The 26,547-nt window shown below is 39.4% G+C and overlaps 1 protein-coding gene across 6 annotated transcripts in view; it reads right to left on the bottom strand.

Annotated features, from left to right (window-relative positions):
• Positions 1-480: 480 nt before the first annotated feature.
• CADPS2 (calcium dependent secretion activator 2) overlaps positions 481-26,547 on the bottom strand; it is a 576,541-nt gene continuing 550,474 nt past the window's right edge. For 4 of the 6 annotated variants that reach the window (XM_054023205.1, XM_054023212.1, XM_054023223.1 and 1 more), the window contains 2 exons: positions 7,652-7,756; positions 481-1,439 (listed from right to left, as the gene is read on the bottom strand). In XM_054023205.1, the coding sequence (XP_053879180.1) occupies positions 1,269-1,439; positions 7,652-7,756 (276 nt within the window). In that variant the 3' untranslated portion in view covers positions 481-1,268. Of the gene's footprint in view, positions 1,440-4,475; positions 4,512-7,651; positions 7,757-24,047; positions 24,096-26,547 lie in introns of all 6 variants that reach the window. The other 2 variants (XM_054023186.1, XM_054023195.1) reach the window with 2 other exon arrangements.

Genomic DNA, 26,547 nt, shown 5'->3' with positions numbered 1-26,547 from the left:
TCTTAACCGCTCAAAAACTTTTCAATTCATCAGGCCCTTTGCCCTTCCAGAACTCCTCTGAAGTTCCACAACTGTCACTGCAAGGAAACTTCATGTAAGCTGCACAATTTTTGAATTGTTCTATGTTTAAAACACATCACTCTGTTAAATTAAGCACAGACATTTAGTGTCAATGGGCACTTAAGTTAACTTCTTCCCACTCCTCCTTCTGATATTGCTCTTTCAGAATTCCTAGGGATCCCATCCATATGAAGAGTCATACATGTTCTCTGAAAACAAACACTGTGGTATTTTTTATAGAAACAGCAAATTTTGAGAAAACCTTGTCTGATTCTGTCAAACTCTCATCAAAGGCATGGGAATATAGGTGTTTGTTTATAGAACACTGCCATGGGCTCATATAAAAGCAGGGTATCAAATACAAGCATTCAGAAATAGCTCATTTGTTTTTACAAGAAAAAAACTAGGTGACAGTTTGAATGATTTGAAATACTGAAAACATCTTTTAATTTTAGAATTCTATACAAACTTGGATAGATACAGACACGGTCATGACAAAATGTGTTCTTATTGCCTGCAAAATTTCACATAGAAATAGAAACACTGATGGCAAGCTTACTGACATCCAACGTGATGAGATATCCTTAAACTTGCAAGATGAATGTAGGGAAACAGAAGACACAACATTCGTAAGTAGTCTATGTGCATTTTGTAGTCCCTGGAGTCTTCTTATTTATATACCAAACTCAAAGCACTGTGAACCAAGATTTAAGTTTTTAATGCACATCACGCAATAATGAAAAATTAACTACGAAACAAGAAAAAATATGTAAAGTGTAATCCTGAAAATACACTGTTTTTTAACAAGGGCACTGAATTATTCCAAGAATGATTTCCTGTATAATTGTGTATTATGTGAGGCACACATCTTGTTTTCTGCACAAGACATCACTATTTGATGGAGGAATTACAGGAACAAATGGTAACTCTAACAAAAGGTACAGAAACAATCACAAGTGGAACTCAAACTCCATGCCAACATTCTCACAGTTCTAAGCAAAGCTATACATTGAAATATGCTAAAATCATTGTCCTCAAAAAATTCTTGGCACTTTTGCTCCCGATAATTCTGCTTTCAGATTTAAAAAAGTGGAATGAATTACATTTTTGGTACTCAAGTATTGTAAAGCAAAACTATAAATGCAAATACAAGGACAAGTTACAAAACAAACACCTAGTGTTGACCTTCTAGGTGAAATATCTCACTATCACCCTTCTTCTTCATCGCTGTCTTTCATGGTGATACCTTGAAGTCCTCCTCCATCAGTGACTGAGACTGTGGCCTCCTCTACTGTAAGACGGCTGTGAACGGTATCATAGGTTTTACTGTTCAGTGTTCCTTCCAACACACCCTGCAATCTGAAATCTCGGTAGGTTTTCTGTAGCAAGAAGAGGGAACATTCAAAATGCACCATTGGATTTTCCCAAGAAGCCCACGCATAGTCACTGCATAAAGTGTCCAATTATACCATTATTAAAATTGTTTCATTCCTTTTAAGAATACAGGCCTATCATTTTAAGTGGTGCTGGTGCTTTCATTTTTGGGTCAGAGCTCAGCACTTTCTGAAAACTAGGCCCTTTTAAAACATCTCAAGATGACCCCTCCAAAATACAAGGCACCCAAAATCACTAATCACTTTTGAAAATTTGGGCCACAGAACACAACCACCACCAACCATGCTGTGTATCCATATAAGCAACTTATTGTCATAATCATCTGCAAACTTGTGCATATGACTCTGTTATACCTGTCAAGTCAGGAGACATGTGAAGTGATAATAAACCACCTTACTAGAAACATTATATAGTTCATGTTATCAAGATGTATTAGCAATTATTTCTTCAAGGTAGTTATCAACTTTTTCCTCTTGTGCATCATTTTGAAAGAAAGATCACTTTTCATGGGTCAGTTCCCTCTCAATACAACAATCCCCTAAATACTCGGTTCCCAAAGACCTTTTCTACACTTTGATCTCTTGCACTGATCCAGCTTTCACTAGTGGTAGTAACCACAGAAGTGGACAGAGGTGTTAACAGCCTGTTGTCTAACTTGGGGTAATTTTTGCAAAACTGCATTAGTGTAGACAATGCTAAATTGTTTCATTCTATGGACACCAGAAAGGGGTCTATTGTCCCCAATTTAAAAACCATTCCTTTAAGGTGGTATGTTTTGTGTTAAGCTTCCATACTTCACTCAGTGCATATTTTGCAGTAACTCTATAGTCCCCGCATTCATTCAGAGGGAACCTGATAAAGAGTTTTGTGAATGTCTAAACAAACTGGCATCATTCTGTTAAATCAGTCTTAAAAGTACAGCATTCTGAAGCTGAGACATCTACAGTTGTATATTCAATTATGAATTTGGTTACAGCTACTGTTTACCATCCAGCAGAAAATCTCAACACCTGAACTCTTTCCTCATAATTTAATTTCCTTTGCAGTTATCTCTGCATTATAAACCAGGTGTTTATGAAAATACATTTGAAAACAAGTTTTAAGATGAGTTCTGTATCCTGTGATGTAACAGTTTCTATGGTCACTGCTTAAAAAAAGAAAAAGCCAGAGTAAATGCTCACTTAAATTGCAAATCATCTACATAGCTTTCCTTTTGTTCACTTCTCAAGGTTTTGTTTCCCTGATGCATAGATTTGCCATGACACAGCAGAGGCTACTGTTTCATTTGACTTTCTGTGTTGGGCAAGAAGTCTAAGGAGGAACCACATTATTCAGTGATGATGTCTAAAAGCAGGCAGGCAGCACTGCAGCAGTGAAAATCCAACACTCATACTCTGCCATGTTTTCTGGTAGCACTGGTTTGGGCTTACAATGTGCATGGAAAAGGCTATAAGAGAAGAGGACCAGGGAAGGTCTAAAGCCCCACAATTCCTTACTACTTTGTCTACTTTAACTACTGCCTGTTAATTTCCTATATGGATCCATTTTGCTGACTTTTTTCCCTATCCCATCGATTCTGCCCCCAGTCCATCCAAAACACAGCTATCAAGTTTTTCATTCTTCCAATGCTCTGACTAAATTACTCCTACTGATTCTCGATCCAGATTTAATATTTTTGCATTCATATTATATGCCTATTGAATAATCTGCTGTAGATGCACTGACATTTCAGTGCAATAAAATCAACAATAAAGTAACTATAACTCAGGGTAACCAAAGCAATCCCAATAAGGAACCTATCTTTCCAGGGAACCCCTCCTTAACCAACTCCCTTAGACTAATCCTGGATTAACTGATGAGGTCTGCAGCCTTCCATGATCATCACAGTTGTTTCTCTGTTGGATCAAAGAGGGAGTAAGTTCCAGAGCTGAAGGCCTTCTACTGAGATGGCTCTGTTCTCAGCCCCAAAATGAACATATCCGTTTGATCATCTCAGTTGATTTCAACTGCTGCACACACACACACACACACACACACACACACACACACACACACACACACACACACACACACACACAATATCAAAACCAAAACCTTGAATTGCATTGAATTGGTAGCCACTGCACTCAAAAGAACATAGGTATAGTGTGCTCCCCGAAGGAAATCCTTTAAGTCAGTGCCACTTTAAGCTGTGTTCTGAACCATACTGAGATCAAAGTTCTACTCATCACTTTCAAATCTCTCCAGAACTTCATCACTGCTCATATATCTCTTTCATCTCTACTTATGACCCTTCCCACTTCATGCACTCTAGGCTTCCTTTCCAATCACTTGATTTATGTCCCACATCCACTATAGCCTTCTTTCATGACACCCTTCATGCCTGATATTGCTTGTGCAAGTACAAAGCTCAGAAATATCCATTTTAATTAAAAATTTTAACCTATGCCCTAAGTCCCCACATTTTAGAGTTTATGGGTTACCTTGTGGATTTTTATATTGTGGGTTTGAGCAAAGTGGGTGCACTTTTCCTTTAAACGAGAAAACAAGTATGAGACAACAAACAGAAAATGCTGTAGTCTCTGGATACAGTCACTCACTATATTTCACTAAGGAAATACAGTAGGATTTTCACACTTTTTCAGAATTCTCCTTTTACATGACTTTTAAGGATTGATTTTGCAACCATTATCCAGACAAATCTCCCATTGATTTTAGAGGAACTTTTACCTCATTATAGACTTCAGTATCAGCCCCATTGATATAGTCTCAATTCAATGTAGTGGCCTTCGGTGGTGCAACTGCTGTTATTGCTAAAGCAGTTACACATCTAAAGCATCTCATGATAATTTGGCAGTTTAAGTATTTTTTAGTATTTCTCCTAAGGTAGCCTCTGCTGGCCAGCTGGGGAAAGAATATTCCTTATCCTTCAGACTACATTTTTCCTCTCTGTGTGCATGTTCATGTGCTCTATTGTTCTTGCCACGAATTTAGCACACTGAGGCAGAGATCTGGCATACCTTACTTAGTGTACAGCTCTGTGCAAACGGATGGTACTGTATAAATAAAACAATAAAAATAATTATGTAACATGAAGTAATTGTCACTTAATCTCATTTATATCCTGAGGTATCACTAGTGTCCAAGTAACAGCCTTTTTTCTTGAATTCCAAGATTTGATTACCTTCCAAGAAAAAAGCCTTTTCATTTACTTAAATCCAGTTTCTTTCCTTTTAAATTTCCATGAGTGTCCCTGGGTTTTGTTGCTGTTTAGCTTAAACCCATCTTTTTAAAGACTTTGTGATTATTTTTTAGGTACTTATAAAATACAACAAGGTTTCCTCTTGGTATCTTTTCCAAAGTGTATAAGATTAAACTCTCATTCTTATGATGGTAGATCAGAGCCTTTGAACAACTTATATAGCTCTTTCTGGACCTTTTCCAGAATTTGTATATACAGATGGATGTAAAGTGATGCAGATGAGATTTTAGGACCTTTTCTACACTAGAGACCATAGACATTTAAACCAACTTTGGAACCCTCTCTCACATCCCCATAACACTCCGCATGTCCAGCCACAAAGTTGCTACCAGTTTTGCATGGGTGTTCACTGCACTTCCTCTAAGCAAGGGTAACTACTGTGTCACTCTGTAGTTTTAATGTAGACAACAGTACTGGCATAGTTGGTCCTGCCATCTACTGACTCACAGTGCACCAGTCACTCCTTAAGTGTCCGTTTAGGTAAATCTTTTGGACTCTATGGACTTGGGGTCAATTTTTCCAGAAACTCCACACTTGTATAATTTTGCCTTTAGCTCTCACTGTGTGCACTTCTTGTACTCCATGAGCACTTTAGCCCTGGAGGAGAGCAGGTGATGTTTCCACTGTTGTCCTTCCTTGAGAAAAACTTTGAATTCCACAAGGGGCTCTCATTGGAGTCACCACTCACAGTGTGTCTTGATTATGCTGTCACCAGCCAGTGGCCTGAAAGGAAATTGGTTCCATTGAAACCAGTAGCACAGGACCTGGCTCTAAGATGGCAAAGCTAAACTTGGATGGCCTGTTGGGCTGACGCTGGTGTAAGCATGGCAACATCTGCCATAGTGAATCATTTTTCCACTTTATAATGAAAATTCCAAATGTAACTCTAGTGTCCAAGAGATCAATTTCCCCATATGTTACAGCCATGACTTTAACTGTACAACATGGTAATTTGGGGAAAAGGTTATCACTGAGACCAAGAAGTTCTTATTGGACCTTTGTATGGATAACAAGAACATTCAGAACTACAATAGTAAGGATTAAAAAAGTTTGGAAAGAGACACAAATTCCTCTGACTCAAGGCAAAAGCCAGTTACTCACTGATGGGGGGTTAGAAAGAAACTTTCCACGAGATCAGGTTATCCAATAATTGTATAATGCAGGATATCTGCACTTTCTTTTGAAGCATTTGGCACTAGCCACAGTCAGTGATAGGAAACTGGACTGGAGAGACCACTGATCTCATTCAATATGGTAATTCCTTTGTTCCTAATTCTACTGGTGCTCTATCTGGCCTAAGAAAAATTAGGAAATTCTACCCAATACTTGTACAGTGTTCTCCAGGATGAACCTAATACATCACAATATATAATGAAATAGAAAAAATAATTAAAAAATAGTTACCATCCACTTTCTTGAGGGCAGGAGGGGTAAGTGTACTATTGTAATTGTTAAGGTAAAAATAGCAGTTTTCAGTAATACAACCACTAACACTTTGTAAGGTGTATAGAGTGAAGTCCCTATACAAATTGCTCCAGTCTGTTCCAGGTAAGGATTTGTAATTGAGATGGTAGACATAATGCAGGTCAACATACTTGTTCACTGTAACTGATTGTTTGATTCCTCTGTAGTGAGGTTACAATGGACAGTAACTACTCATTCAGGGAAAGGTGTTCACTGCAACTGAATGCAATAACTCTTTGTCTAGGCAGCAGGAAAAAGAGGACAGGGCTCTTTTAAGCATCCGTACTGCATCTGGATTATGAGGGAGAGGAGGAGGAGGGCAGACTCATCTGAGTGGAGCCAAGGGGGAAACAGGAAGAGGCTGGGCCAGGGAGAGTCACTGACTCACAATGTGCACCAGGGGAAGGGGAGGGTATTAATACCCCTAATGCATTCCAGAAGGCTCTCTCTCAATCGCTGATCAGTAGGATCTACCTTCCCACCCAGGGGATCAGAGTAGAACCAGATTTTATGATCTTCCGTGGGCTGGCCCTAGTGCCTTTTTTCATTTGGGGCTGGCAAGGAATTTTTCCCTCACTGTCAGATTGGCTGAAGGGAAGTGAGTTTTTTCCACCTTCCCCATAGCAGGTGAGGGGTAAGGTAGGTAATGAGGGTAGGTCTAGAATCACAATTTAGTAGGTAGTAGGTGTGGCAGGTGTCCAATGCAGGTACTTATTACAGAGGGGATATGATTCTCTGATAGCCAGGACCTGGAAGTGGGTTTAGGGCAGTGGTGGGCAACCTGTGGCCCATTAGGGTAATCCGCTGGCGGGCCGCTGAACAGTTTGTTTACATTTGCATGGCTCCCTGCAGCTCCCAGTGGCCGCGGTTCACCGTTCCCGGCCAATGGGAGCTGCGGGAAGCGGCGGCCAGCATGTCCCTGCAGGTTGCCCACCACTGATTTAGGTGGAGGCATCCCCTACAGAAGTTGGTAAAAGTAGGGTTGGAGCTCCTAATATGTGGTTCAGCAGGGAGACAACCCCATCTTTTTTCCAGCCCCCTTTAACTCCATCAGATGAGGGGACGGTGGTGGGAAGGGGCTGAGATCAGGTTCAGATAGAGGAGGCCTGAGGGCAGTGCTTCCAAATAGGTGGAAATGGTTAAGGAAAGAAAGATGACCTGCATTGTACCATTTATTACCAACTAGTTAAGTGAATAAAGTGGCCCAATTAAATCACATTCATTGCCTCTTGTCTTTCTTCCTGCAAATCAAGATAAGCATTTTTAAACATACTTCCCCCCTCCCCACACACACACAGGTAACCAAAGGGGGATGAAACCCTGATAAAAAGTAGCAATTTGCTTCACTATATATGTCTGGATTTGCACAGTGACCCATGTTTATCTATAGTAGTTTATTTTCTGTTAACTATCCCTCACTTTTCTCTCTAATGCCATTTTGTAATCTAATTCAAATATATTTTTGTTTACCTTCACTATCTTGATGAGAGTCTTCAGCTGGTAGATGTGAAGCTGAAGGTCTAATCTATCAGCCAGCCACATACATATGACTTTCATGGAGCTGCTGTACCATTGCTAGAAAGAAGGGTGAAAAAACAAAACAAAAAAAACAACAGCTCTGAAGTATTCGTTTAATATATTTAGTAATGAGAAGTAATGACCATAGACCAGCACTTGAAGTCATCAGTGATATAATTTTCTGTTAAGAGAATTGCATGTGTTTCTAGGAAATCAACTAACTTAACCTATACTCATGGGCATAATTTAGGGGTGGACAGGGGGGCGTTGCCCCCCCACCCAAACTACAAGTCTCGGTTAGGGGCCGAATTTGCCCTCCCAGGCACAACCTTATTGGTCTGACTGGAGCTGCCCCCCACCACCCTCCAAAAAAAAATATAGAAGTCAAACTACGCCTATTCCTGGACTGTTTTACATTAATTAGCACTCACTACGCTGTCTTTGAGTTTTAACAAATTCATGTGAAATAGTGTTTTGCACTTTGCTCTCTGTCAGTAAGAATGAGTATTAAACACACATATGGAAGAACTGACTGCTGAAACAGCAGGGGAAAATGCAGTAAGATTAGCTTTAAAGAAAGATTTTGCTGTGCTTCAGGTTTTCCATACCAAACAAGAAAACAACATCTAATATAGAATAAGGGCATCTAACAATGAGCCAAAAATCCTGAAGTCCTTATTCTGTTTTTACTCACTCCTGACTTTGGGAAATCACCCCAAAGTCAATGGGAATTTTACTTCAGTAAAACCAGAAACAGACAATAAAAGAAGTAAGCTTTTCAGGATTTTGCCTTCCATTTGTTACTAACTATATTACAAGATATTTCTTTTTCCTTTTGCATGCTAGGCATGTGTGTAAACATTTTCACTCAAAGCTTTATGAATGGATATTGCAAAAATAATCTTACTGCACTTGGTGCTCATTTTATCATAAAAATAATGTCCAGCTCAAATATATGAGTGGTCAAGAAGATACAGCACCAAGTTGCATTAAAATTAACTAAAGTTAACAGAGTTTTTACAAGATGTTGTAGCAATTTTACTCTCTCTCTCTCTCTCTCTCTCTCTCACTCATGTAAACTACTAACCAGATGTCATTCAGTCAAAGTATAAAAAAGGAAGGGGCTTGTTTCGTTTTAGGAATAAGAAATTATACTTTGAGAGAGTTCATTTCTCATCCTTATTTATAGTCTCTCTCCCACAGGGAGGAGGCTTAAATCCTTTCCTGTTGTAATTTCCTGTCCCCTTACAACATACACAGATATGTAAAGAAGAGAAACATGGTGTGTTTATGTTTTAAAATGTAGCATACGATACAAGGTGCATATATTAACAAAGTTCGCAGGATGGCTACTGTATGCAGCTTTAGCACTCTCTGAATATTGTAAGCCCAATTAAAAATATATTGAAAGATCTAACACAATGTGGTTTCTGGATATCATCTAACTAATGACAAAAGTAGCACTCTTTATACCAAAAATGCCAGCCTTGTGGAACAAGCTTTTTATACATATATTGGCTATATATTTAAATACTTTTTCTTTATAGTAAATAAAATAAATCTAGACTCAGAAGTGATTAGTAATTCGCTTTAAGAAATGTTTGTAATGATTAAAAGTAAGATTTTCATATAATATTGACTTGTATTTATTAAGGTTGCTTTAACAATTTTGTTTAATATGTGTAAAAGGTATTTTAATTACATATCACAGGAAATAAATTAATATTACTTTTTTCAAATGTATTCCTATTAATTTATTATTATATTGAACTGAACAAACACACTGAATAAAATTCATGTGGCTATACAAATCTCATAAAATGAAGTAACTTGATTTATTTAATATTATGTAGGGTTGATTTGATATCCATGGAACAATGCTCCGGATCACTGAAAGACATTCCTTAATAGAATTTCTTTTCTTTTATAAGTCACACACTTATTTTAGGGTTTTCATTACAATTACTTCACATTTTTTTTGAAATAATGGATAATGGGGTCTTATTCAAGTAAAGGCTGATACAGGATGATTGTCATGTACTATAACAAATAGCATATATGTGAATTCACTTGCTGGACTCTGCTGACATGATAAACTTGAAATGTCATATAGCCATGCATTCTCTCTGGATCCTCTACTGTTCTTTGAAACAAGATGGACCTAATCTATCCTCTTGTTGCTTAGGTGCTACACATCTTAATGTTGCATAGGGGAGAGATACAGAACATGATTCTGGCAATGAATTTTCAAGAAATGAATATTATTCCATGAGAAAAAACCTGCATAACATGAGCTACAATTTACTTCTGCTAAGGGGGTTGTGTTGAAATAATTGGTAAGGAATGAATGAGCAAGCTGCAGATACTGTGATAAATGAGTTGTAGAAGGAAAACAGAACAGAACCTGTCTCATTCTCTCAAAATGTGTGTATTTTCAAAAAATCCAGATATGTAAATCAAAACTGCCATAGAATGCAAATTTGTTACATCACCCCACTAAGACAGACACATTAAAATCACAGCCAAGAAACTAAAATCACTGCTTCATATTAGTCCAGTTAAATTTGGAGACTAAAGAATAAATGCTGCTCAGGCAATATTTGAAAGGCAAATAAAAATTAACTTTGTCCCTCCATTGTATAAGTAGGATTATCAATACACCAGGGCAAAAAAGCATTTTTATAATTATTAACAGAAAAATGGTAAAATGTTAAAATCAAAATAATTGAAATTCTTAGCTTAGTTTTAACAAGTTAACCACATACAGGAAAATCATACAGTTAAATTACCATTAAACAGTATTATCTGATATTATATATCAAAACACATTAAGAAAACATTTAAAAAGCACTATATGGAAAATGACATTCAAATTTTGAAGCCAGAATGGTCACAGAATTTTTACAAGAAACACAGCTAGTGTATTTTCAGGGTCTCTCTCCTCCCGCCCCGCCAGTAGCATTGCTAGAAAGAATACCAGTTACTTTCTAGCCTCTAATACACAGACTTTGGGCATTTAAGGAATTTCCTCTAGCCTATCTAAGATGAATGTTTCCCTGTTTCTGTTTTTTAAAATGGTGTTTAAAAAAAAGCACAGTGCTACAAACTCAGAGGGAGTTGGAAAGCAGGCCACGCATTTTGACCATCATTAGTATAGTTTACTGGCAGAGTATACACCCAACGTGTCATTTGGAAGATCTGTTGCAAACTCACTTGTAACCTTTAGCAGTCAGATAATGGCCTTTAGCTTTCAAAGTTTTAAAATAAAAACAGTTCTTTTTTAACTGGTAAAAATGCACTTTCCCCCTTCTAACAATGATACTGGAAGGGCAGTAAGACTCTTGTAGATGTCAATGATACAGTATTAGTGGCTTATTCTTTGCTGTGGTCTATGCAGGCATAAAGCAGTAAGTGAATATTATATATTTTTTCACATCAGTGCATGACAGCAGCCAACCACTTTAAGAAAAAAATATGTTATTTTTTTCTTATTCATGGTTCATCCAGCTCCTGTAAGGGCATGCATTACTCACTTCAATTTTCCAGAGATATCTCTTTTAAAGTAAAAATAAGAGAAAAGGAAAGGCTAGGGTTGACTCTGTGAGACCCCTGTATTTATTCACACTTATTGTGCATGACTGTAGACTGGTAAATCATATTAGCAGCCTGTCTCCCCATCAAGCTGCTACTTGCTTTCCAGCCCTGGGAAGGTTCAACAAATCAACAGGAGCACGGAAAACAGAACATCAGTCTAATCTAGTGTTTAAGGTGAAGTTTTCAAACCCAATCTAAGAAGATCTTTAGAGCAAGCAACAAGCTGAAGGGCTCAGAAGGTGGTATTGACAATGAAAGAGTGTTGAAATATTGAGAAGCGCAGCACTTGTGCATTTTTAATAACAAGAGGGTCAACAAGGACACAACTCCCTCAGTGCCAATAGTTGCCACTGACTATGGAAATTGCCACACCAGGGCTATAAATGCTCTCAGTTCATCAGCTTTCTTAAACAGTTCATCAGCTTTCTTAAACACCCTAAACCCCCTCAGTGGACCTTTAGTCTTGAATTAACAAACCAAAGCAGTGAAAGAGGGTGCAGCTTGAATGGCTGGCATTGATCCCCAACTGTGTTCAGCACTGCTACAGGCACTGAAAAACTCTCTCCATTGTCAATAGAAATTGACAAACCTCCTCTCCTAAATAGTACAGCTGAGCCAGGCTGGATCCATGCAGCTGTAAAGGGCTCCACTCTCAGGGCCCAGGAGCACTCACAATAGAACAAGCATGAGCTCTTTGTCAGCCCCAGACTCTGCAATTTTCTAACAAGGATTAAAGTTGTTTCTCGGCAGTGCTGGTGAAAAGAGATTTAGCAACATACCGTGCTTTCTTCATGCAAGTTAAAGAGAAGTAGTTAAGGAATTTCATTATTCTGTTGACTATTGGAAATACAAAACAAATATATTAAATATTCACAATCCTTTTTCTTGCCTAATCTATAATGTTTTGAGAATGATTCAATTAAATATAACACTTATCTTCTGAAAGCAAGCACTTCAGATTTATTTTTGAAGTTTTATAAAAAGGTGCAGCTGTTTGCCACCTGGAATGAGGACTCAATACATACTAATACACAATGCCTTAGACCTTCTAGGTCTGATATTCCTAAATCTGAATCACAAGACCCCATAGGGTTTCTATATCTTGGCTATTCCTGGCAAATGGGCACTGTCAAGAATGCTGCTTTTGATGAAGATGAGAGAAAAAAAAATTGTAACATTTTGTGGAAACAAAGCCGTAATATTTTTTCTACTGAAGTGTTTAGCTTCTTATTGATTAGGAATTGGTGCTGTACAAACAATGATAGGTTTTTACCTCCTCCAGCTATGCTTGTCTCAATAGGAACAATAGCAGAGATTATACTTTCCACTGGAAAGATTGTATGTCAAGACAGTGAAAGCTAAACTGTCAGTGTAAAATAGTTGAGTGTTTAGAATACTATACCACCTGTATCAAAATGTATTATTGTTTAGATGCGTAGCACTAATGGTATGCTAGGTGCTTTAACACTTCAGAAAAAAAGTTAAATCAAAAGAATAATGAAGTTAGGTTTAAAAAATGCAAGTTATAAAAAAATAAATAGAGACATTAAATAATATGGACATTTTCAATAGGCAAAAAGATCTGTTTAGTTACCTAATGTTTCAATCATTCTATATTTCCCCAGCTATAAAATAGGGATAATGATATTGACCTACTTTGTAGAGAGCTTTGAGATCTACTGATGAAACTGCTATACAAGACCTAAGTATTATTACTATTATTGTATCTTTAAGGACACTTTTTGGGCTTAGGAATTATGGCAAATGTTTTCTTATTTGGGTGCTGAAGTTAGACACCTAACTCCATATGCATTCATCTAGATAAGGGTACGGGTTCCCAGAGTTACTGAACACTCAACTCCCATTGTTTTCAATGAATGTTGTAGATGCTCGTCACCTCTGAAAAATCAGGCCAATTATCTTGGTGACTGCAAACAGATTGAGATGCCTAATTTTATGTATCAAGGTCTGAACATTTCGGTCTGTTAATTTTTTCAAAATCTGATGTCACAAGTTCCGTTTGCCAAAAGCTGGGAATGGGTGACAAGGAATAGAACCCTTAAACAGTGAAGTGGCCTATTAACTGGGAACAATCTGCTATTGCTTATGTTGCATTTTGAGTGTCAATAGCTTTCCTTAACTTGTAAAGCTACATTGTAACTACAGATAATTTAATTTATATTTCTAAGGTCTTCAGTCAGGGTGCCGCAACATCATTTCTATTAACTAAAACACATTTGCTCTAATGCCAAAGCACATCCATATGACACTCAGCTCCCCACTTCATTGCACAAATATTGAAGCATGATAAATATGAAGTTATCCAAGTCTGGGCTTGATCCCACAGCCCTTCCTCAGACAAAACTATTGGCTTCAGTGAGAGTAGTTCCTAAGGGACGATTGCAGGTTTGTGTTTCACAGGCCATGTCCCAACTTTATGTTGCAGCTGTGTTGGATTATGAAGTTAAGCACTGGAACAGGTTACCTCCAGAGGCTGTGGAATCCTCACTACTGGAGGTTTCTAAGAACAGGTTAGACAAACACCTGTCAGGGATGGTCTAGGTATACTTGGTCCTGCCTCAGACCAAGAGGATGGACTGGACAACCTCTTGAGAACCTTCCAGCCCTATATTTCTATGATTCAATGTATGGTCTCTCCTCAGCAGCCTAACTGATCTTGGAGACAGGTGGACCTGGTGAAGAAGGGTTAATGGTCTCCATGAGACCTTGGAACAGACTGTGGGAACTGGACAGTTCAAGCATATGAGCTTCATCTTCTCTGAGCGGCTTCTGCAGATCCTGCCCCTCTCACCTTCCTGATTACTGCAACAGTAACCCAATGGAACTGCCTCGGGGAAGAGGGACTAGGCCCAGATCTCCAACCTTGCTGGCCCAAGGGAGAGAGGAGCTGATGGGGAGGGAATAAGAACAAAAGAATGGCCACACTGGATCAGACCAAAGTCCATCTAGCCCTGTATCCTGTCTTTCAACAGTGGCAAATGCCAGGTGCTTCAGAGGGAATGAACAGAACAGATAATCATCAAGTGATCCATCCCCCGTTGCCCATTCCAAGCTTCTGACAAACAGTGCTAGGGACACCATCCCTGCCCATCCTGGCTAATAGCCATTGATGGACCTATCCTCCATGAACTTATTTAGCTCTCTTTTGAACCCTATTACAGTCTTGGCCTTCACAACATCCTCTGGCAAAGAGTTCCACAGGTTGACTGTGCATTGTGTGAAGAATCTGTTCCCTCTAACAGTAATTGGTGTGTGCGGCCAAGGGGGCTTTGTCCACTTTCATCCTAGGGTGGCAGCTCTTTTTCAGAGATACCAGCCTGAAGATTCCCATCTTGGACTGCAAGGCCCAGTCACTCTTCTTGGTTACTACTTGACAGCTAGGAGGGGTGTGGGATTCCACTAACTCACTCTTATGGAATTAGGGAGATACTACATATGTGGAGTGCCTCCCTGAGGTCATCCCTTAGCCTCTAGGTATGGCAGAGACTCTGCTCCTGGGCAGAGAGCATGGGGGACAGGCAACAACATATCCCTCCGTAGAACTGTTCTTGAGGCGAGTGTCTGTGTTTGTGTGTGTGTGTAGTCAGCATTTAATTAGGCCTCTGAACAGAGGTGAAGTACCAGTATGCCGTACCGGACTGGACCGGCTTCCGCGGCGGTGATTTAAAGTGCCCAGGGCTGCAGCAATTGCAGGGAGCCCCAGGCCCTTTAAATCCCCACTAGAGCTCCGGCAGCCAGGCTCAGGCAGGGATTTAAACGGCTCGGAGAGCTCCGGCAGCCGGGCTTGGGCGGGTATTTAAAGGGCCAGTGCTCCTGCGGGAAGCCCTGGGCCCTTTAAAGCACCACTGGAGCTCCGGCAGCTGGGCTCCAGCGGTGATTTAAAGGGCCCGGAGCTCCGCAGCGGCCCTTCTGGTTGAGGCCACACCCCTGCTCAGGACTCTGGCGTACCAGTAAGTCCTTTAAGTTACTTTCACCCCTGCCTCTGAAGCTGTGGAACAAAGCCAAGCCCTGAAGTTCTGGTGGACTCCATGCTGTGGATGCAGGTGGGATCAGAATTTGGTTCTAAGTGTGCAATCTGGTAAACCCTTTCTACTAGACATAGGGCTTAGTAACATGAGTATTGGTACTCCTCATGATGTTAAGCAACTGCAGGAACAGGCTTTAAATATGCAACTTTTAATTTTATTTTGCTCTAAAAAACCTGTCTGTTCTTTATTAGAGGAGTAACTAGAATATTTTTATAGCTGCTCCTGAAACTTTATTTTTAGCTTGGTAAACCAATAATTATTCTGCACCGAATTCTTTAAAAAGTAATTGCTTCAGGCAAACAGTGTATGGAGCCTCACCTTTTAGTTTGAAATATTTTTAGAATCAGGTGGCATTTTTATGCTGCACACATTTTATAGAACACTGAGTGTACAGAGACGTGATATTTGCAAATATGAATTTGCAGATAGTACTGTACTAGAATTAGGTTGCCAGAATTAAGTGGCCTCCATACTTATGGTCACTGCACAGTAGAACATATAGCAAGGATCTGTACTGGAGTAGCTAATTCTTGGCCTAGATATGCACTTAATATATATTTGCTAAGCCTGACTATATTATTTTATTATGATACACACACAAAAAAAACAATAAAAAGTGTTATATTTGAAGGTACATTTTAATTGATTCTTTAAAAAAATTCTATATGTTTAAAAAACAAATATTAATAACTGTATGGAAATGATCAGTTAAAGAATAGCCAATAATTGTCTGCCTACAATCCTTCATCACTCACTATAACCCTCCCTGTTTTACACACCCAATCTTAGTTTGGCCAACTCGATTTGTTGTGTAATGGAAATATGCTGCTGGATGTGTACTGTTGATTTTGTATGTTATTTTCATTGTGTAGTAAAGAGTCAAAAAATAATATAGTTCAAAAGGTATATTAAGATACGTCCTCAGATATTTCATAGTGTGATATGATGAAGGCGTAAAATAATATTTTAATGAATTACTGGTGTAATTTGGTGATATAATGTCCATTGATTGTATGGTACTTTAGGTTTATGCAATTGTAGATAGGCCTGGTAAGTTGTATTTTATAACTATATTAACTATATTGTGTATCCGATAACAAGAAGTTTTTTGTAGTGAGCAATGTAGTAATATGCTGGAAATGGGTCCCTTCAATAAATAAAATAATAAAAAAGATTTTCTGATCTCCAGTCATTTGTTATTTTGACATCTGCATACATATCGGGCACTTTTAGGGAGGGCAAAATTAATGTCAGGCGGTAGTGTAAATCTGATGGAGTGATAATGATGAAGGATTATATGAGAATAAAGAAACTGGGTGAATCCTGTAACTGTTCATTTGTAGATGTGTGTGCGCGCGTGTTTAAGGTTCACAATTTTGTGAAGAGATGACTAATCTTGGTTTTAGGTGCCAACTAAACTCCATTGAAACACACTTTCAACCTTAAAACCTTTTTGTAATGAATATTTTTTTGGGGAATTTCCTCAATTTGTTTTTTTTTATAAATTTTATAAATCAAATTAAATCTGGGATATAAGGTCCACAGGAGGGGATCCTTCCTGTGACATTTTATGAGGCCCTGTGCATGTGGAGTTGTATCTGTGTGGATTATGGGGTTAGAGGACAGTGGAAGGGAATGGAACTTTTTATCTACACTGTAAACCAGGGATCGGCAACCTTTGGCAGGCTGGGCCAGTTTGTTTACCTGCCGCGTCCACAGGGATATACTGGCCACCGTTTCCCGCCACCCCCATTGTCCTGGAACGGCCAGTGGGAGCCATGATCAGCCGAACCTGCGGACGCGGCAGGTAAACAAACCGTCCCGGCCCACTAGGGGGCTTACCCTGGCAGGCTGCGTGCCAAAGGTTGCCGATCCCTGCTGTAAACTAAGTGCTTAAAGTTTTCTATCTAGAAAATTTTAAATATTTAAAAATTTTCATGGATAAACTCTCCATTTCCTCATCCCAATTCCTGTATACCTTCTTACTCAAGTATCCTACATCCATTTTCTATGCCTCCCCCAATCCCCTGCACCCTTTTCTGTACCTCTGGCTCCCTGCACTTCCCCTTCTTTCCCCACTGCATGCTCTGCCAGTCTCCTGTCCTTTCATATTCTTCTTCCTCCCACAGACACCCCAATCCAACACATAGTAGCACAGTTCTAAGTCACCCAGTCTATTGAAACTCACGTCCCCACTTCTACAGGCCTCCTCCTGGACTCCTGCTCATCCACATATCCTCCACCTCAAATCTCTCCCTCTAATATTTGAAAAAAATTTAGAGCATTGCAGTGTGTGTGTGTATGTGTGTGTAAATAATTGCTCTGTACAGCCCAAACTGTATCCACAGGTAACAGGAAGGGACAGGGCCAGCTCCAGCATATTTAGCACCACCGCTTCATTCTTTGGTGGCAATTCAATGGCAGGTCCTTCCCTCCAAGTGGGACTGAGGGACCCGCCGCCGAATTGCTGCCGAAGAGCCGGACGTGCCGCTCCTTTCCATTGGCTGCCCCAAGCACCTGCTTGCTGCGCTGGTGCCTCGAGCCGGCCCTGGGAAGAGAAGAGTGGGGAAGAACAATACTGCAGCCAGCCATTTTAAAACACTGATAACTGTGCAGATCTATTCTTTGCCCAATCCCACTGAAAAGGGAAACAGGATTGGGACTTTTTTTTCAGCCTGGTAAAGTGACAAACAGACCTTTACTTCTTCACAAAGTCTATTCTCTCCTTACAGCATGGTGATCAGCTTTCTTCTATCTTGGCCTGTAGTTAGAAGGAAGAACACTTCCTTTTCCCCTCAGGGCCCCTCCTCTGGCCTTCCTGTGCCTTTATTTATATCCCTACTCAAATTATCCCCTAATTAGTCTCTTCCCTGCCTACCTTAGTGAGGGGTTCGTATTATCCACTTTTGTAATCGACCCACCAATACCTCCCTTGCAAAAAAGAAACCCAACAAAAATACTCACCCAAACCACAGAATCCACGGGGCCAACAATATCAAACAAATTTGGAGTTTTTTGGTGGAGCCATTTTGGAGATAGGAAGAGCCAAAAACTGTTAGGATCATTTTTAAAAATATGTCACTGAGGGGGAAATTTGTAAATCCCACAGCTTTAAAATTCTTTCTGATTTTTTCCAAACATCCTAGAAAAACTCTGCCATGGAATGAGATATGGCATGTTGCATTTCAATGGGATAGTTTTTCTGAAGAAAAGTAAAGTTTTTTTGTTTTAAACTGAGCTCAGAATTGGAGGCTACATGATTGTGGAAGTACTGTCATCCATAACAAATGTAAATGTTCAATACATGACATACAGTAACCATCCATCCACATACTGTATACTACATTGCTATCTCAGAGACAGAATATAAAATTTCAAAATACACCTCTACCCCGATATAATGCGACCCAATATAACACAAATTCTGATATAACGCGGTAAAGCAGTGCTCCGGGGGGGGGGGGGGGGGGGTTAGAGGGGCTGCGCACTCCGGCGGATCAAAGCAAGTTGGATATAACGTGATTTCACCTATAACATGGTAAAATTTTTTTGGCTCCCGAGGACAGCGTTATATTGAGGTAGAGGTGTAATTTGTTTGCAACATTTTGGTAATTTTGTAATTGGAACCCATTTTATCTGCATCTCCCTTCCTCACATATGATAGATGCAGAATGACGTGAGGTTTTGAAAAATTATTTGTACACAAAGCTGCCATGCAGACCTGGACATCTGTTATGTTATCTTTATTTTAAATATTGTGTGCTAATGTAGGGCTTATTAAAGTGAGAGACTAATGGCATTGGAACATATAGCTTCACCCCCCCGCCTATGCACTTCATTCCTGAACTGCACTGCTTTATGCTATTACAGTACTAGGGCTTCCTTGAGCACCTACTACCAGTCATGCCATATTTGTGTGCTCTGCTGTATGTTGTGGTTCAATGATATAGACCAATGTCCACCAAGGAACAGAATGAGACCAGCCAGTGAATGTTTCTTGAGCTTAAGCCAACATGAATCCCCAACATAAATAAATAAAAGGTGAAAGGCTACTGTTTTAAATTACTTAATACTATCCCCATCACTAATGTCCTAGTCCTACAAACACCTATGCAGCAGCTTAACTTTACCTTTGTGAGTCATCCATCAAAGCCAATGGAACGGCTAATGTGTAAAGTTAAGGACATGAATAAGTGTTTTTTGCAGGATCAGATCCTAAAATGGCTTATTTTCAGGCCTGGTGGTGTTGCCCCTTATAAAGGTAGCTCTCAATTTACATCTGAAGTTTGGCAAATATGTTTTAAATTAGAGCATTTTAAAAATGCTTGTCTCTCTAATCTGGATGTTGTTTCTATGACATAACTCCTGGTTTAGTTCTTTTCAACTCTGATGCGCAGATCTTTTCCATTTCACACACCTGCATTCTTCGACTTACACATTTTTTTCAACCCAGCTTGAACTTCTCCATGTGCCAGTCACTTCCGTGTTTTTACAATTTGGTTTGCACATTTTTACATATGTACAGTACAGTGCACAGTGAAAAGTGAAGGACAGGTGTTAAACCTGAGTCCTATGAAAAGGTACATAGATATAAACTAAAAACGAGGCCCCTCTCTTGGTTGAAAGAAATCCTACATTTATACATGTGACCCCTATGCTCACGGAAATCAGTGGCAAAGCTCTCACTGATTTCAACACTACAGGATCAGACAAGCAGTATTTACTACTACATGTTTACTAACTTCGCAAATTGTTTCAGATAGTTTGCAGCTTCTTCTCATTAGACTATTCTGATTTACAAAGGAACACCCTATTTCTGCTACTGTATACCAATTATCATAAAACTAGAGCACTCTCACTGGGTGCCTCTCATTCTTGGCAGCTTCTTTACATGGTGAATAATACAGTTATGTTTCTGTTCGTGAATATTTACACATAATGTTGTTGCTTTGCAGTGAACTTGACCCAGATGAGACACAAGTAAAAAACACCAAACGTGCATGGTATGGTTCCAGAAGCTGCGAGTTTCACCTGCTGACTATGTGTGTGTGGATTACACTACATCACAAAATCAATATGCTCTAGGTGGTGCTTGTGGCTGGCACTTCATGGTGAACAAATATTAGATAAGACAATACAAATGGTACAATCCCTATTGATTTTCCTTGACTGCACAGAATGTGACAGCTGTAGGCACAGTTAACACTTACCAACAGCCTCATCTAACGTTTCAGTGCTGGTTTATATGTGTAAACTTGTAAGTGTCCCATAAATTTCATTAAGGTACCAGACACTTTTCAAGCCAGCTAGATAAAAGATAAAATACTTGTAACGAGCTGCTTATTTGCACATAGCCCTAGCGGGACAAAAGGGTTAATGGATTTAATCTTGACCAGGTGTTGGGAGGAGTTCACTGTTTGCTAAAATTGGTTATTTTTCTTGATGCACAGGCATGGATGGATAGGTGCATTGAAAAGAAGTCTAAATAAACGATGGCCAGCATAAATATTTCTAGTAGAAGACTGTATTGCGAACCACAGGCATTTACAAATCATGAGTCAGACCCCCAGATATCATGAGGTTGGCTTAAAAATAATGAGATTTACAAAATAATCCAGGTTGGGATTTTTTAAAATTTGCCTTCTCTTTTTTGAATCTTTAGGATTCATGTTTTCAAAGCTTTCTCCACAACCATAAGGCTTAGAAATTTACTTTTTCTTTTTTTAAGTCAAAGCTGAGATTCTCAAGTTATCAGATGAAACCAGGAGCTGGAGACACTCTAAATAATATGAAACTCATGATAAAAGCACAAGAGTTGGCAATGTTGAGAAAATGACTTCATTTCCCTGTTTCTTGTTTATTCAGATATTGTACAGTTCTCAATTCTTTTCTAGCATCTAGCTCAGAGACTCTTGCTCCCCAAACTGCGGCAGTTTAGAGGAGTCATGCAAATGACACAACTAAGCTTGTGGGGAATAAGCGGCACACAACTCCTCCATGGCTACATCTACCCTACAAGGATGGGGTGTGATTCCCAGCTTGTCTACATATAGTCGCGCTAACTCATTGAGAGCTAGTGTGAGTATAAAGAGCAGTGTAGCCACAGTTACTCGGGCAGTGGCTCAGCCATGCTGAATACATACCCAGAGGGTTCAGGCGGGTTGGTGCTTGGCAGGGCCAACCTGTGCTGATGCTGTCCATGCTACTGCAACTACACTGCTATTTATACTTGCTCTAGCTCCCACTGAGCTAGCGTGAGTATGCGCACACGGCCTGGGAATCACACCCTTTGTTTGTAGTGTAGACCTAGCCCATGAGTGCAACTTGCTGACTGAATTATGATGCACACAACTTTTGAGGCGAAATCATTCCCATGGCTTCTATGCTAGTAAAGGAGGGTGACAATAATAAGATGCAAGATGGAGGTTTCAAGGACTTATGGAAAAACATCATCAAAATGAAGAGGTGGGGAAAATTTGGGCATGTCTACACTTATCTCTGGAGCAATCAATCCAGCGGAGGTCGACCGCCTGAGCGCTCTCCCGTCGACTCCGGTACTCCACCGGAGCGAGAAGTGTAGGCGGAGTTGACGGGGGAGCGTCAGCAGTCAACCTAATGCAGTGAAGACACCGGGTAAGTAGCTCTAAGTACACTGACTTCAGCTACGCTATTTTCGTAGCTGAAGTTGCGTAACTTAGACCGACTTAGCTCACCCCCCCCCCCAGTGTAGACCAGACCTTTAGGACCACATCTGGACCAACCACCATGCTTATGCCCAGGTCATAATAGTCAGGAAGAGCCAAAGCAATTACTTGCAAGCATTCTTCTACAGAAAAAACACACCATTAAACTCTTAAAGATGCTCACAGTGGATTCCACCTGCAAGGCACTGTGTACATCGGTCCTGATCTTGCTAAGCACATGCTTAACTTTAAGCATGTGAGTAGTTCCATTGATTTCAATAGTACTGAGCTTTGTTGGATCAGTGCTAGACTGAGCTCTCTGCTTCTCAATAATATTTGGAAAAAATAAAATGTTCCTCTATTCTTTATACAATCATACTGGACTACCTTTACCAGATTTTAAATGGTTTATTTCTTTTCTATAGCGCTTCTCATTTAAAAAAAAAAAGTGGGAGAAATTATTTAGAAAAAATAACAACACTGCAGTGAACTTTAAATAACATATTTGCAAGATACTGATAGCTTCTTGCTCTGTGTGTATGTATACATGTGTGTGCGCACAAAACATCTTCATTCAGACTCAATGTTTGGTAAAAGTGCCTGAAAAATAAAAAGATTTGTTCTTTTTTCCACTGGAAGGAAAAGTGATACTACAAACCGTTTTAAGGCGACAAACATTCTTCCAGTTCAAGAGAAAAACTGAGATCAATTCACATATGGAGGGCTGCTTTTTTTTTTTTTTTTAATATTAGGCACAATTAAAGGTGAGTTAAGGCTTTGGTGGAAATCTAAAGAGCATCGGCAAATCTGAGCACTGCTCAGCTTTTGAATTGCTTTTCTACTTCTCAGTTCTTTTAAATGGTTTTCTATGGCAGGAACATTTTTCTTAATTAGTCACAGCTAATTAGTGTTCTGGCATAGACAAGTAATCAGAAATGTCAGAGCTGCAAGGCTACATCTCCCTAATCCTTTGATAGTAATTCAGCCTCCTGGGAGGGCCTCAAGCTGCGGTAAGTAGTGGCTGACAATAAGGCAAAATTAGGTGGGCAGCAGACCATTAGGATAGAAAAATAAAAAGCACTACCAAATCCTGCTGAGCACCATCAGGCAACTAACTACACTGCCAGATGAGGTGCCTGTTTAAGCCTGTGTTGTTAATTAGCTGATTCTACCAGACCTGCCACATATGTCCAGGTGCATCATGCAAAGATGTGTAATTCTGGGTTTGTGCCAAATGACAATTGTGTTTTTCTGCGATCACATTTCAAGAATCTGAGCAAGAAGTCTACATATTTCTTGAAGATTATTCTGAATTATCAAAAAAATAAGAAGATCAACAAGCTACAATACATTTGCTTGTTGAGTTTCTTTTGGGTAATTAGGTACGCTCCTCTCAAGTTTCGCAGATTTTAATTCACATACAGCTTTAGAGTCAAGTCAAGGCCTTTAACCAGTCCCCACCTAGTTTCAACTTGTCAGAGTCATCTTGGCATATAACCTAGATCAAAAGTAAACCTTTTTGTAAAATCTTACACTTGCAAATCATTACTTAACATTGACAATGACAATTATTAACTAAAACTAACTTGACAGGTAGTAATTTGAGAATGAGAAATTTTTTCAAACCGAGACATTAAATTTTGCTAGAAAAACACTGCTAAATTCTAAGTACTACATTCATGTTGCTTACTGAGACAGACATGGACAACATCGAGAACAAACCAGTACAATAGAAAACTCAAAACTCACATCTAAAACACATTCTTACTCTAGCAAATGTCACCAGGAAAATAAATGACTTTTTATTTATTAAGGAGAAACACAAGTTTTTAACTAGAGATCATTTTTGCAAATTATTATAAATGCTATATAAAAACATGCAGCTGAATTGGCCAATAAATCGTTTGCTTCTAGATACTAGCAGACATAACAAACACACATGAATTTAACAAGCACTTCACTTCCACCCTTCAGCACATAATGAGGTACATGACAAAACAATCTTTAGAAATAAACTATTACCTCAAACAGCCTCAAGTACATCAATGAACTTATATCATCCATCCCTTTCTACTAACGGAAAAGGAAAATAATGGTTATGACATGGAAACATGATTAGTATTCAATTCAGCGTGTTGACATTATAACCAAAATAATGTGATCAATCAGTTTCTTTTGACAGAAAAAATTAAAAATAAATAGAATGACTGGTTATGACAGGTCAACAAAGTTAATGGCTTATATTTGAACATCTCAAATACAAAAGCACAACAAAATACAAATAATAAAGGCTATGTAAAGCTGGGATGCTGAAACATTGTATGTTATATGTAATAAATCCCAGGCCTTGGCTACACTTACCAGGTAGTTCGACGGCTGGAAATCGAAGTTCTGGGTTCGACTTATCGCGTCTAGTCTGGACGCGATAAGTCGAACCCGGAAGTGCTCGCCGTCGACTGCGGTACTCCAGCTCGGCGAGAGGAGTACCGCGGAGTCGACGGGGGAGCCTGCCTGCCGCGTGTGGACCAAGGTAAGTTCGAACTAAGGTACTTCGACTTCAGCTACGTTATTCACGTAGCTGAAGTTGCGTACCTTAGTTCGAATTGGGGGGGGTAGTGTAGACCAAGCCAAAGTCTTTCTAAATTTCAGAGAATACTCTATGAGTGCTTTACCCTTCATTTCTATTCCTCTAATCATTGTAAGTGTTCATGCATACATACACAGTGCCCACCATAATAGGGCATGATCTTGCAAACACTTAGGAATGTGCTCACCTATAGATGCATGAGCAGTCCCACTCAATTCAATGGGACTGAAGGCCATATAGAGGCCTTGCTTACTGGATTGGAGGACTCTATCCTGGGAAGCAGTAACTTTGAAAAACATTTGGGGATTGTGGTGGATAGCCAGCTGAACATGGGCTCCCTGCTGCCTCTCCCCCTACCATTGTCCTGAGCTCCCTTCCACAGCCTCGTACCCCAGACTTACACCATTTCTTGCCACTTGATCACGGCAGCCCCTGACCATGGTGCCCTGTGCGATCGCCCACGTCACCCACCTTTAAGGTTGGCCCCGGGCACCACACTTTAAGAAAGATGTGGACAAATTGGAGAGAGTCAAGAGGACAGCAACAAAAACGATAAAAGGTTTAGCAAACCTGACCTCTAAGGAAAGGTTAAAAAAAATTGGGCATGTTTAGTCTTAAGAAAAGAAGACCTGATAACACACTTCAAATATTCTAATGGCTGTTACAAAGAGGGTTATGATCAATTGTTCTCCGTGTCTACTGATGGTAGGGCAAGAAGTAATCAGCTTAATCTGCAGCGAGAGAGATTTAGATCAGATAATAGAAAGTTTTTCCTAACTATATGAATAGTTAAACACTGGACTACACTTCCAAGGGATGTTGTGGAATCCTAATCATTGGACGACAGATTAGACAAATACCTGTCAGGAACAGTCTAGATATACTTGGTCCCGCCTCAGTGCAGGGGGCTGGATTGGATGACCTCCAAAGGTGCCTTCCAGCCCTAAATTTCTATGATTTATGCTTTAGGAACTATTTTGGGGAAGTTCTATGGCTTGTGCAAGACAGGTCAATCTAGATGATTACAGTGGTCTCTTGTGGCCTTGAAATCTACGAATCATGTGCCAAAAGATAAGCAAGTATGTAAGAGTTGGCGGGGTCAGGGCCAAAGTTCACATTTGCTAATAGTTACTACACTGTATCATCTAACATATCACAGTGAGATTAACTGTTGGCAAATACTGACTTTTTAATGGTGTTCACTTTATGTACATAGATATGCATATGGTAACACACATGCATTATTATTTCAATAATGAAAAAATAAAAGTGGTTATTGTTGGGTTTTGGGTTTTTTGTTTATGTTTTGTGTGTGTGTGTGTGTGCACGCGCTTGCGTTTTTTGTTGTTGTTGTTTTTTTTAAGAGAAAGAGAGGCCCAAAGGAAACTGTTTACTTAGACAAATTTACTACTAATGTGACCTTGTCAACATCAGAACAAAATCATATACACCTCTATCCCGATATAACGCTGTCCTAGGAAGCCAAAAAATCTTACTGGGTTATAGGTGAAACTGCGTTATATCGAACTTGCTTTGATCCGCCGGAGTGCACAGTCCTGCTCCCCCCCGGAGTTACAGCGTTATATCTGAATTCATGTTATATCGGGTCGCGTTATATTGGGGTAGAGGTGTAGTTGCTTAAACTGGAAGCCTTTCAACAGGAAGCATCTGAATACAAATACAATCTATATAATAGGCCTAATTGGAAAATGGGAATAGGAATATTTTTGAAAAAAGCTGAAGGTCAACTTTTCCATTTTCAGATACACATCTCTGTGTTTACTGCACAAATGATAAGAAATATATCAAACTGATAAGCTACCAAAAGAGGTGCTTGAGAGTGTTACATTTGCAGAAAAAGGAAGAATTTGGATCAGTCAGCAGTGTATTTTACATAGAAGCACAATTCTTTGATTTGTGAAAATTTAATGTAAT

This window comes from Malaclemys terrapin, chromosome 1 (assembly GCF_027887155.1).
Source record: "Malaclemys terrapin pileata isolate rMalTer1 chromosome 1, rMalTer1.hap1, whole genome shotgun sequence".
Lineage (NCBI taxonomy): Eukaryota > Metazoa > Chordata > Testudines > Emydidae > Malaclemys > Malaclemys terrapin.
The sequence above is the reverse complement of the archived record's forward strand: the minus strand, read 5'-3'. Positions and strand labels throughout refer to the sequence as shown.